Below are 14,066 nucleotides of genomic sequence, written 5' to 3'. Positions count from 1 at the left end.
AACACTGAATGAATGAATGACTTCAGACGTTAATCACAGTGTTTGCCTCTTCAGGTTGGTAATATCGTTGCGAGAGTCAACAACTTTTTTATTGTGTGGTGTGGTAGACCTACCTGCCGACGCACAAGCGGTGCCCGCAGCTTGGACATGGCCTTTTCCTGCAGCACCTGCAGCTGTGCCTCCTTCTCTGACACCAGTCGGCGCGCAGTGCTCAGGCGCAGCCGCAGCTCCTCCTCCACTTCGCTACAGTGAAGCTCAGCCTCCAGCTGACACCGCACCTGTGCCCACAGCTTAGTCAGTCTACAGTTGACATAAAAAGCCGTAGATAGCGTATTTTTAAGTTTTCAGTCGAGCTGACGATTCCATCTAGACCTCGGGCAGAGGTAGTAGCCAGTCGTCTGGCGTGTTGTAATTGTACCGGCTCCAGTCAGGTTCTGTCTCTAATGTGGCTGGATTCTAAGGAATGCTCACCAATGAAAATAATGCGTGGCTCTCTGACGTCCCCAAATTATTTCAGCAGTTTAAAATCCTTGAACTTCATGCAGTCTGCCTTGCGTTCCGTATACCATGTCCACACCTATCGGCATCCTGCACCAGCTGGTTAAGTTCCGACTCCTCCTCCAACACCTCCAATATCTTCATCATTCCCATCTCTCATACAACACCAATCCCCAACACACCACTGTATCCCTTAGCCTTAAGAATCCAAATGGCTGTAAGCAATATGGGACTTGACATCTGAGGTCAACAGTCCCGTAGACTTAGAACTACTTAAAGCTAACTAGCCTAAGGACATCACACACATCCATGCCCGAGGCAGGATTCGAACCTGTGACCGTAGCAGCAGCGCGGTTCTGGACTGAAGCGCCTAGAAGCGCTCGGCCACAGCGGCCGGCCCTTAAGAATCTAAGCACCCCATATCCGTTCCCATACTAACTTCCACCACAACCTCTCCTTCTCCACCCCAGTTCATGAAGTCATTGTTAACATCTACCCAACATAGCAGTCAGAACCTGACTGGTGTCACCGCCAGACACCACACTTGCTAGGTGGTAGCCTTTAAATCGGCCGCGGTCCGTTAGTATACGTCGGACCCGCGTGTCGCCACTATCAGTGATTGCAGACCGAGCGCCGCCACATGGCAGGTCTAGAGAGACTTCCTAGCACTCGCCCCAGTTGTACAACCGACTTTGCTAGCGATGGTTCACTGACAAAATACGCTCTCATTTGCCGAGACGATAGTTAGCATAGCCTTCAGCTACGTCATTTGCTACGACCTAGCAAGGCGCTATTAACAGTTACTATTGATGCTGTAAAACATGTACCGTCAACACCGATGTTCACTATTTGTGGATTAAAGATAAGTATTCCACAGCTACGTCCTTTTTTGCTAGTCTCATTTCCTTGACCTGTTCCAGACCTCACGCCAGCCTGCGTGAGCTAAAACGCGTGCCTTTCGGCTTCCTCTCATAGTGGGTTGGCTCTCTTGCCAATCCACAACATATTCTACTCCAAATGACGACTGACGACTCTGCCCTAATCTTTCCCTCAATAACAGCAACTCCACCCACCTTCTATCACCTACATCCCGTCTCATAACCCTGTACAAAACTTACCATTCTTTCGCAAATCACTTCATCTCCAGAGCCATCCGCATCGAAATCACTCACATAGGTAATGTTACTATTCGCTAAGCGACTATCAGCCTTACAGGTTTTGAAGATATTTGTGCATTTTATTTAAATCAAATACTAAATTTTGGTAATAATATCGCTGTCATTCTCCCCCTTTCTTTCGAAACCCCTGCAGAGGACAAAGCAAAAACAAAATTTAATGAACAAATGCACTTAAAACCACAGCTACATACGGATAACGGTTAGGTCAATCACTGATATCCTGTGCACTAAATGGAATCGCCAACTTGTGCAGAAAGCTGTAAACCTATCATCAGTCAATCACGCTGAGAAAATTTTAGAAATTATTTTTCAGGAATGATATTACAATATGACGTCAGATCTTAACACAACAGATGCCGAAATCACCACAGAGTGTAAGACGTCATTGTTGGAAATTTTATCACATTGAAGAATGAAGGATAACTACAGCTGCCAGGACATTCCACTGCGAAACTCTACTATGAGGTGACAGAAGTCATAGGATAACGAATACATACATTCAGATGGTGGTAGTTTTGCCTACACAAGGTATAAAAAGGCAATGCATTGGCACTCAGGTGATTCCAGTGAAAAGATTTCCGACGTGTTTATCACCGCACGACGTGAATTAATGGAATTTGAACGCGGAGTAGCAGTAGGAGCTAGGCACATGGGACAGTCCATTTCAGAAATCGTTAGGAAATCCAGTAACACCGAGATCCACAGTATCAATACCAAATTTCAGGCAGTGCTGACAGACAAACAAAACTGCGTGAAATAAGCGCAGAAATTAAACTGAGGCGTACGACGGACATATCCGTTAAGTCAATGCGGCGAAATGGGCTATGGCAGCAGACAAGCGACGCAAGTGTCTTCACTAACAGCACGTCATCGTCTGCAGTGCATCTCCTGGGCTCCTGACCACATGAGTTGGAGCCTAGACGACTGGGAAACCATGGTCTAGTGAGATGAGTCTCTTTTTCAGTTGGTAAGAGCTGATGGTAGGATTCGAGTGTGGGGCAGACATCATGAAACCATGGGCCCAAGTTATCAATAACGCACTGTGCAAGCCTGTGGTGGCCCCATAATGGTGTGGGCTGTGTTTACATAGAGTTGACTGGATCCCTTTGCCCAACTGAACCGATCATTGATTGGAAATGGTTATGTTCCGCTACGTGGAGACCTTTTGCAGCCAATAATGGACTTCATGTTCCCAAACAACGATGGACGGATTTTTCGTGAATGACAATACGGCATGTCATATGGCCACAATTGTTCACGATTGGTTTGAAGAACGTTCTTGACAGTTCGAGCGAATAACTTGGTACCCCTGACATTAATCCCATCGAACATTTATGCGACATAATCGAGAGGCAACTGCAGATGACTTCCAACGACTTGTTGAGTCCATGCCGCATAGATTTGGTGCACTATGCCGGTCAAAAGGAGTTCCGACAGACCATTAGGAGGTATCCTACGACTTTTTGTCACCTCAGTATAGGAGCTGGACAGGCTCTACTCTGTATGATGATACTACTCATATTCCTCTATCCGACTCGTTCCCGAAAATACTACGTACCCGCACACTGCCTTTTGTTAATTTGACAATTGTATTTACTTTATGGTACTCATAAACAGCAATACAATTAAAAAATAATCATACCAATAGGAAAATTAAGGCTATATCAAAAATAGACTCGAAAGTACATGTTGCAGAAAAACTAACAGAATTATGCCGTTGGCTAGTTTATCGTGTCGTACGTTAGGCCTTGCTATTGTTCCACAGCCCATCACACGCCTTACGTGCACACCACTTCTGATTGCTCTACTATGTTGGCCCATTGACGGTATTGTCAATGGCAGCGTCAGATCGACAAGTATACTGAATTTCTACACAATTAACCATACCTGAGTTCCAGTTGATGTACCAATAGCTAGCTGAACGAAGGCAGCGGACAGTTTAATATCCAGTCTATAATGGCGTCATTTGAGATACAACATTAGTTCAGAGTGTACTAGGATAAGGGAAGGGAATCGTAGCATGTTGGCATAAATGCTATGACACATGACTTAAGCCATATTCCACAAAAAAAAAATTAAATCGTGAAGTCAGATCTCAACCCCAGTGCTTTCAAACATGGTCCCACTGTCTTAAGTACGGTCCTGCACAAACGCACAAGCACATACACTCGCACGCGTGCGCGCGCGCGTATTCTTACTACTTCTGTTTGCGTGAGCTACTTGCTGGGTATGCTGTATTTTATGAGGATTGTTCAGTACCTAAAACTAAAGCCGAAAATTGTAGTCTCGTACATACATATGAAAAGTCTTTTAGGTGCTTTGATGTTCCTTCAGCCCATGTGTTCAGTTTCGAACAATTCCGACAGAGGGCAGAACTGTAGTGAATCATCAAAATGACGTGTATGCAAGGCACTCTTCGTAACTGAATTCTTGGTTGTGGAAAAAAAACCTGGCGAACATTCATAAGCGTATGTGCAGACTATATGGAATGATGCCGTTGACAGGAGTAACGTTGGATGATGGTAAACAGATTTAAAACATCAGGAAATGCTCCATGATCCGTCACATACGAGACGTTTTGTCAGAGCCACTGCTCGCGACATGGTGAATCCATCTGTCGGTTTCTACTAACAGGAATTACATGCTCTTACACAACACTGGCGTAAGGCCTTAGAACACGATGGAAGTTATGTAAATAAGTACAACATGTAAATGAAATGTTGGCTGATATTGATACCAAATTCTAACCCTAAAATAAAGGTTCTTAAAAAACTATAGGCATTGTTTATTGAACGAACCTTGTAATTTTCATCTAATGCACAAAATATAGATGGAACTCCTTTTCTTCTACTTATCTAACCTAATCTACTTATTTACAAATGGCTAGTCTCAGTTAAACACTTTGCCCAAGCTTCTGCTACTTTCCTAACTCAAATGGCTCTGAGCACTATGGGACTCAACTGCTGAGGTCATTAGTCCCCTAGAACTTAGAACTAGTTAAACCTAACTAACCTAAGGACATCACAAACATCCATGCCCGAGGCAGGATTCGAACCTGCGACCGTAGCGGTCCTGCGGTTCCAGACTGCAGCGCCTTTAACCGCACGGCCACTTCGGCCGGCTCTACTTTCCTAACTGAAACGCTTTTACACCAAATTATATTCCGAGTGAAACACAGAGAAGGCTAATCTTATGAAAAACGGATGCACTACTTTCATAGAGAAGAGTGGAAAGCACACTGTGAAATACACAGTCCCATTTATTACACACTTCTGGAAAAAAATAGTATACCTGGAGAGACGACGTCGATTTCGGCCCGATAATGGCAGATGCCACTTACGGACGGCGGTTATCACTGGAACAAACGGTTTTCGGTTTAGTTCAACGCCCATTTAACCTGGCTGTTACAACTTCTCAAAATATTCGCTTTCTGAAATAGCCGATTTTCGGTTAGTTTATTCCTATTATTTCCTGTAATAAACGTAAAAATCGAACAAAGACCGAAACTTTTTGGCTCTCTCAGTTTCATGATACATAGAATCAAAATATTAAATTAAATAGTTAATTGGAAGAAACCATAGTCCGTCCACTGTTCGCTGTTATTCTCGAAAAGTGATAAGTGGTTGAATACTACAGAAAATCACCAGTATTCTCATATTGATTCTAATTTTTGAAACTACTCTAAAATCATGTAGTAATCGGGAAACATACCATTGTTTGGGCATCATAAATTGTCAATACTAAAGTGTGAAAACTGAGGTTGTAGAACTCTTGCTTTTCGTGTTACTTTGCGCTATTTCACGGCTACAAGCAGATAAGGTGATATTATGTAGACACAGGCAACAGGTCAGGTACTTTTTATTTTTATTGTGTGCTATGAACGCATTTTTGTCAAGATTTTAATTTACTACTGTTACCAAAATTTCCTTTCTCTTTTGTCATTTCATAGAAATGGCAGACAAATCTTTAATCTCTTAAATCAAATGAAGAATTGTACTTCATTGCTGCGTTACTTCATACAAACATTTCCAGACTGGGGTTGATGCCATTCTGCAATACAACACATATCAGAAATTATCATACAAACCTCTTGGGGCAAGACCTGCAGAGTGCACATACAAGTGTACTTTAATCCACGATAAACGGCACATGTACATTATTGTCTCAGCAATGCTGTACCAATTCTTATGCCATGTGTTTATTGCTCGTTTCTGTCGGCATTGTTGTTAAAAAGGCACTGATAAATTTTCCTATTTCCTATAATAACACAATATTTCAAACCAATGTAAATTTTAGGAATAAAAATTTCTCCTTTTTAAAAATAGCTTTATTTAAAAACAAAAAGAAATTTAGCACTGCTGCTGTGTCTAATACACACACCAAAAAATGTTTTGCATTACCTCAGAAATGAGAGTTCCGGAACCCATACAGAAAATTGGAATAGACATCAACATAAACATCATTTCCACTCTTTTTATTGCTCATGAAAACCACACATTGCCTGTTGTAACACCATACAGCGAGACCTTCAGAGGTGGTGGTCCAGATTGCTGTTGACACCGGTACGTCTAATGCCCAGTAGCACATCCTCTTGCATAGATGCGTGCCTGTATTCGACGCAGCATACTATCCACAAGATCATCAGGGCACTGTTGGTCCAGATTGTCCAACTCCTCAACTGCGATTTGACGTAGATCCCTCAGAGTCGTTGGTGGGTCACGTCGTCCATGAAGGGCCCTTTTTAATCTATCCGAGGCATTATCGATAGGGTTCATGTCTGGAGAACATGCTGGCCATTCTAGTCGAGCGATGTCGTTATCCTCCAGGAAGTCATTCACAAGACGTTCACGATGGGGGCGCGATTTGTCGTCTATGAAGACGAATACCTCGCCAATATGCTGCCGATATGGTTGCACTATCGGTCGGAGGATGGCATTCACGTATCGTACAGTCTTTACGGCGCCTTCCATGACCACCATCAGTGTATGTCGGCCCCACATAATGCCACCCCAAAAACAGCAGGGAACCTCCACCTTGTTGCACTCGCTGGACAGTGTGTCTAAGGCGTTCAACCTGACCGGGTTGCCTCCAAACACGTCTGCGACGATTGTCTGGCTGAAGGATTATGCGACACTCATCGGTGAAGAGAACGTGATGCCAATCCTGAGCAGTCCATTCGGCATGTTGTTGGGCTCATCTGTACCGCGCTGCATGGTGTCGTGGTTGCAAAAATTGACCTCGCCATCGACGTCGGGAGTGAAGTTGCGCATCATGGAGCCTATTGCGCACAGTTTGATTCTTAACAAGACGTCCTATGGCTGCACGAAAAGCATTATTTAACATGGTGGCGTTGTTGCCAGGGTTCCTCCGAGCCATAATCCGTAGTTAGCGGCCATCCACTGCAGTAGTATCCCTTGGGCGGCCTGAGCGAGGTATGTCATCGACAGTTCCTGTCACTCTGTATCTCTTCCATGTCCGAACAACATAGCTTTGGTTCACTCCGAGATGCCTGGGCACTTCCGTTGTTGAGAGTTCTTCCTGGCACAAAGTAACAATGCGGAAGCGATTGAACCGCGGTATTGACGGTCTATTCATGGGTGAACTAAAGACAACACGAGCCGTGTACGTCCTTCCTGGTGGACTGACTGGAACTGATCGGCCGATGAAAGCAGATTCTACCTGCAAGCAAGTGATGGTCATCTGCACTTTTGACGTAGACTTGGTGAGCACTGTATTGTAGAGTGCATTCGTCAAAGACACACTGAACCGACCTCAGACCTAAGCCGCGCCATGCTTCTACACAGAAAAGTGCATTTTATCTAAATCTTCGTTACTTTGCACTAGTTCTAGAACAGCAGCACTTATTGTGGCAAATTCCTATCTACATAACTCCAGGCCAACTTTCCTGTACCTCGTCATACATTAGCATGAGAACCAATACTCAGCATACATGTTTTCATTCACTTGGCGACACCTTCATGATTGGTGTACCTTGCAACATTGCTTCAGTTGCAGCTGCTGTCCCTAGCGGAAATAAAGTTCTGTGAGTTCAGTCGTATCCACAAAAGATCTATTTTAACACGATGTTTATCAAGGAATTCTAGTCCGATAACCTTTACCAACATGCGGCAACACTTCCATGTACTCACGAAAACTCTTAGCTCCAGTACTGAAGTCGAGCAGTGTTGTCCCCAGTGATTACACGGCATTTGCACCGTCCCACGTAACCTGTACCGTCAAGACCTAAATCTCTTCCTGCCTAAGAGGTTCAGACTAACGACTCACATGTGTGCATCTTTGCATACTAAAAGCTTGCTCTGTATTACGCCTGACAAACAGCATTCTGTCTCTTCATATGCATGTGTTGTATTTCGCTCTACACAGAATGATTTCCGACAAGCGATGCCTTCCCCTTTGCGTTTGACGGACGCTTTTTATGGTGCTGTTTCCTTTGCTGCTGATTTATGTACTCTCATGCCTTATGACTGACTCGACCACACTCGGAACTCTCTGGTTGGTTACAGTACTTTTGCAGATGACCCTTACATCCACATCTGCAACGTCCTTCCGTAGCAATATCGATTTCTTCCAACTTTGTGGCGACGCTAAGATCGGCGGTCAGGTTGTGGTATCGATAGCAACGATGCCACGGTGTAGGTGCAAGTTCATAAGTTGGCACTACGAGACACCGACGATAGCGCCCTCTAGCCGGCGCTGTGGAGCTCTACGAGCATCGCTCCGGATTCAGCCCAATTTGATTCCGAGGAGACGACCTAGCAACATTGTTTCCGTTTCACAGTGGGAGAATCACTACTTGTACGCAAAGTTAAATAAAGGTGATTTTAGTTCACAGTGCAGTGCCGAGAGTTTTACATCACCTGCTAATACTCGCTTCCTTCATTCGGCCAACCTCTCAGTTTTCAGAAGCAGACCCACGTGCCACCTTCCAGGTGGGATACAAAACAGGACACTTGGATTCCCCACCTGACTCGGTATGACCTGTTGGCGGGGAAGGCCTAGAGGGAGACACTGAGAGCCCTATTATCAGCTTCACGCAAGGTAACTGCATCAGCTTCAGCACTTTGCTTCAGTTAATACGTTTATGCACTAACCAACCATATTCCATTTAAGGAGGATTCAGTTGACTCAATGTATTTCCGCGTAAAACTATTTTGTTTTTCTCTTACAAATCCCGCGATATTCTGTTTGTAATAGCGCTGGCGCAAGCCATCAGTTAGTTCCTGGATTATTTCTGCATTACTAAATGCTTTGTGAAACATTACCGTTCACATTTTTGGTTCGCCCACTAACCATAGGTTACTCATACGTAAGCATGGTTCATCCATCCAATTGCACATTTAATGAACACAGTTACGTCCTCCATTTTCTTCCTGCAAACAGGTGTTATCAAGATCACTGCTGATGGGTTGAGAGGAGGAGAGGGTACACTCAACACTGCCTTAACTTTAACTGATCTGACTGCAACTGCTGTACCAAAACTTGAAAAGTTTTAATCTGCCTACCTCTGTTTTCATTTTCTTGCTCTTTCGTTTGTACTCGCTCTGTTAAAGAAGTTAACGGTTTCACTCGTCGTAGAAACACACGGTTCTAACATTCTGCATATTCTGCAACTTCCGCTTCAGTAACGGAGATACAGGAATAAAAGACACTTGTCTTACACACAACATTGAAATCAATTAATTTCTACGCTGGACCATGGCCTAACATTATTGAGAACAGTCCTGTGCCAAATGAGCAGACTGTCTACAAATGTCACACATAACTGGTACTGTCTTAGTGCATGGCGACTGTGATGTCCTTAGGTTAGTTAGGTTTAAGTAGTTCTAAGTTCTAGGGGACTGATGACCATAGCTGTTAAGTCCCATAGTGCTCAGAGCCATTTGAACCATTTTTTGCATGGCGACTCATGCCTTGATAAATTACAAAATTTGAGCCTCACTGGCTTTAAACACACTTCCCAGGTATTTCCCCTAAGCAATGACAAGTATGAAGACTTACATTTATTCGATTTAAGTGTTACAGTTGAATTGACTTCTCCAAGGCCATGACAAGGGCAGTTGAAGCACCAAGCAGCTTTGTAATGTACTGAGTTGAGCACCACAGCAGATTCTCTAGACTGTTTCTGTCACATCTGCTAACTTAATACGATGGCTCCACGCAAGGCAGTGCGTGACAGCGTAGTTCACACACTGGCGTCGACCACGATAAATCGTCGACTGTTTTGTAGTACGTATTTTCATAGACATCGAGACGGTGTGCCATGGTAAACTCCAGCAACTCTGCATGGGATGTAGAAGATAGTGCAGAGTTGCAGCATGGCCTCTTCACCAGCGGCAGGCCATGGACGCCGACGTCGGCGGCAGCAGCCTTTAGTACACCTCCATGGTACACCAAGGTTGATGGTGTGCCAAACACCATCAGTTAAGCCCTCAGAATGCTAGAGGTAGTAGTCCTCAAGACTTCGACATCAGCAGACGAGATATTTATAGCTCACAGTGACCATGTTCAGCAGACCAAGCGTGCAGCAATCTACAAAGCATAAGTTCTCTGGCTAATGGTAGGCAGCATGTCACAGGGTTTGCAACACAGCTGGCTCACTGCAGTTGAATAGCATACGGGCTTGGAAGCCTCAGTATTGACTGCTGTCCATTTGAGGCAATGGCATTATGTCTTGTTAAAGATGATTGCATGTGTCCACACTTTGTGGCTCATCAGCATTCTTCAAAGGACCTCAGTGTCACAACAGTGGCTTTTAATGCTTCGGATTGGTGCTTTTTCTCCATGTCAGTGGCCTCATAGATGTTCTTGTGGAAACATTTACCCATTCTTGTGGCATAGTGCTTTGCTGTATGAATGACACTATGATCCCTCCTTAGCGAAATCATGTTGCTGAATTAACAACTCAGACTTCTCGCTCAGGCATAGCGGAGCAATCAGTTCTGGGGTAAGTCAAATTATTTGTAGTATCAGCTCCACGCCTGTTTGTCATTCTGATTGCTACATGGCACGCTGACGTCCGTTGACTTGAATTAGCTCTGGGCGGAGAAAACTATAAGAAAAATTTGATTTGCTGATGATGCGCTTCTACAAGGCAACAGTAACCTCAGCAGCTTGTGTCCTAAGGATGGCCACTACATCTTATTACCACTATTAAGGACAATACTTATGGCCAAGAGTTCTGGATTTTTTCCGTCCCCATACATTCATTATTTCTTTAGACAAAGTTGACTGGAATACACTCTATGAAATTCTAAAAGTAGCAGGCGTAAAATATAGTAACCAGACACAATTGACAATCAAAGTATATTTTACTGATATGGCTTACACCTGCCAATTCTTACCTCTCCGGCCTCCAAGAGTTCCTTCTCGAGAGATTCAGCCATCGCAGCTGTGTCTGCTACAGCCGGAGCTGATGTACGTGACACTGTCTGCACAAGACACGTTCACGTAATGCACTAATATGCAAAAAGTTAGCATAATCAAGAAATAAAAGCAATTTTTACTTTTGAGCATGTAGGGGATTACAGAACCTGGTTGAAGAGGAACAGGTGGCAAGAATGTGTAAGCAGTGTTTAAGAGCCTACAGCGAGGCTCAGCTACTGTGGGAACCCATCTGTACTTGGTGAGATATATCACGGTTAAGACCACGAGTAACAAAGAAATATTGAGACTTTACAGTATTTATCGGTAGTGTGACTGAGTGTAAATTTATCTGATTATCATAATTTTTATCTTACTTACTTACTCAAACTGATATGATTTGGATCTTTAGGCATTTTCTTACATCTGACAAGGCTTTTATGTGTACAGTATTTTTTAATAATATAGACAAAGTAATAATGATAATTGGAATTTGATAAATAGTAACAAAATGGTAGTAATAAATCTAAAACTGTTTTGAGACAAGATTGAAATGAACGAATAACAGTATTGATTAAGAACTAATAGCGATAATACCAACACTTTTACTGCTACTACTACCGTTACTGCTGCTAATAGTAATAATAATAGTAAACAGTAGCATATACAAAATATATTCATTGGTGTAGAAAAGCGATGTAGCGAGTTCTGAGGAAGAGAAATTTAGATACACTGCACCAGACAGGAGCTGTGGGAAATGACGAAGGTCTCGTTGGAAAGAAGGTTATTTAGCTATAATGGCGTACGGGGTGTGTGCAGGGCAAAAGCAGAGGTTGTTGTTGGCTTAGTAGATCTGTCATGAACTGTCTTTCGAACCAGTAGATGTAATTCAGGTCACTGACGGTGTCGGAGATAGTTCCAAATCCGGCTTGCCGCTACTGTAAAGAACTGAGTGATGAAGTGGGACAGAAAAAAACTTATTCCGATAAGAACTTGCGTGATGCATTTGAGCGTAAACACAAGCAAGATGTGAGGGTTGTACTCGTTGATAAGATGACAGAGGAGACGGAGAGTTTGGAAATATTTGCACTCTGAATGAGATGGTGAAATATATCAAAAAGTCTAACATGACAAATATGCCATAAATAGGCGTTCATCACCATTTCCATCTGCCGTGAGCTCTCCTGAGGATGACCTTTAAGGATAACACAGCTGTAATCAACAAACAGAAGTTCAAATATTTGTACAACAGCGTTTTTGAGGTCAAAATGGAAGAGACTTTTATATTTTTGTAGGGAATGATGAGTTGCTGATGCCTTCTTGCTGCGTACTCACCCCTATACATTATTATTCTAATACTTTTTTTCTGGGAGAGATAAAGTTATATTGGCCCCTTTTAGAATTAAAGATGTTACGGCTTCTCAATGTTTCAGGCTATCGAGCCTGGAATTTCCAACTAGAACCGCTTAGGTTTTGGGTGGATTGACCTCTAATACACCCTATGCACACTTTGATAAAACATACAGGTCGGGCCGGCTATTCTTGAGTACTGTTGTGAAGACGATTTGCATTTGGGTACAACTGGAAGTCGCCATGTAGAACGTCATATGTATCTAATCTGAGAAAAATACCTTCAGTAGTTTTTCTGTTATTTAATTTAGATCGAAACATTCAATATTCATAAAATTTTGAAGTAGGAAATCAAAAGTGGCTGTAACATGTAAGTACGAGGGCCACTCCAAAAGAAATGCACACTATTTCTGTAAAAATACAGTTTTCATTCTGCATGTGTGAAAGTTTTACAGCGTGTAGATACATCCTTCCTGCTTGTTTTCAAACTTATTTCAACCTGTTCCCGTGAGTGGCGCCGTCGCAGCATGTCTTCAAGGTAGCTGCTACACTCGGCGTGCGTCACAAGCAACGTGTTGTCATAGAATACCTGTGCTGGAAAACGAGACATTGGAAAACATCGACAAGAGGTTGAAAAAGGTGTATGGAGATGCTGCTGTCGATCGCAGTACAGTTAGTCGGTGGGCTAGCAGGTTACGTGATGAAAGTGGGCACGGCAATATTGAGGATTGTCCTCGCAGCGGCAGGCCTCGTACTGCACACACTCCAGACAATGTGCAGCGAGTTAACGAATTGGTGACTGCTGACAGACGCAACACAGTGAATGAATTGTCACGCTACGTTGGATAGGGGAAGGAAGTGTTTGCAGAATACTGAAAGTGTTGGCGTTAAAAAGGTTTGTGCCAGGTGGGTTCCCAGGATGTTGACAGTGGCTCACAAAGGAACAAGAAAACCGGTATGCAGCGAACTTTTGGAACAGTACGAGAATAGTGGAGATGAATTTCTTGAAAGAATTGTGACACGTGATGAAACATGGCTCCATCATTTTTCACCAGAGACGAAGAGGCAATCAATGGAGTGGCATCATGCAAATTCACCCAAGAAAAAATAATTCAAAACCACACCTTCTGCTGGAAAAGTTATGGCGACGGTGGTTTTCGATTCCGAAGGACTCTTGCCTGTGGACATCATGCCAAAAGGAACCACCATAAATTCTGATGCATATGTGACAACACTGAAAAAACTTCAAGCTCGACTGACTCGTGTTCGACCACATCGACAAAAGAAGGATGTTTTGCTGTTGCACAACAATGCACGACCACATGACAGTCAAAAAACCATGGAAGCGATCACAAAACTCGGATGGACAACACTGAAACACCCGCCTTACAGTCCTGACCTGGCTCCATGTGACTATCATCTCTTTGGGAAACTGAAAGACTCTCTTCGTGGAACAAGGTTAGAAGATGATGACTCCCTTGTGCATGCTGCCAAATAGTGGCTCCAACAGGTTGGTCCAGAATTTTACCGTGTGGGTATACAGGCGCTGGTTCCAAGACGGCGTAAGGCAGTTGAGAGGGATGGAAATTAGGTGGAGAAATGAAAATATTGTTCCTAAAGGATGTATCTACACACTGTAAAACTTTCAAACATGTGGAA

General features: G+C 43.4%; 1 protein-coding gene across 1 annotated transcript in view; it reads right to left on the bottom strand.

Moving 5' to 3' along the window:
• The window catches only part of LOC126419630 (coiled-coil domain-containing protein 96-like), a 182,762-nt gene that overhangs the window by 70,288 nt on the left and 98,408 nt on the right, over positions 1-14,066 (bottom strand). Inside the window, exons 6-7 of the mRNA XM_050086819.1 lie at positions 11,039-11,125; positions 114-278 (exon numbers count right to left, since the gene is read on the bottom strand). Of these exons, the coding sequence (XP_049942776.1) occupies positions 114-278; positions 11,039-11,125 (252 nt within the window). The remainder of the gene's footprint in view (positions 1-113; positions 279-11,038; positions 11,126-14,066) is intronic.

This window comes from Schistocerca serialis, chromosome 9 (genome assembly GCF_023864345.2).
Source record: "Schistocerca serialis cubense isolate TAMUIC-IGC-003099 chromosome 9, iqSchSeri2.2, whole genome shotgun sequence".
Classification (NCBI taxonomy): Eukaryota; Metazoa; Arthropoda; class Insecta; order Orthoptera; family Acrididae; genus Schistocerca; species Schistocerca serialis.
The sequence above is the reverse complement of the archived record's forward strand: the minus strand, read 5'-3'. Positions and strand labels throughout refer to the sequence as shown.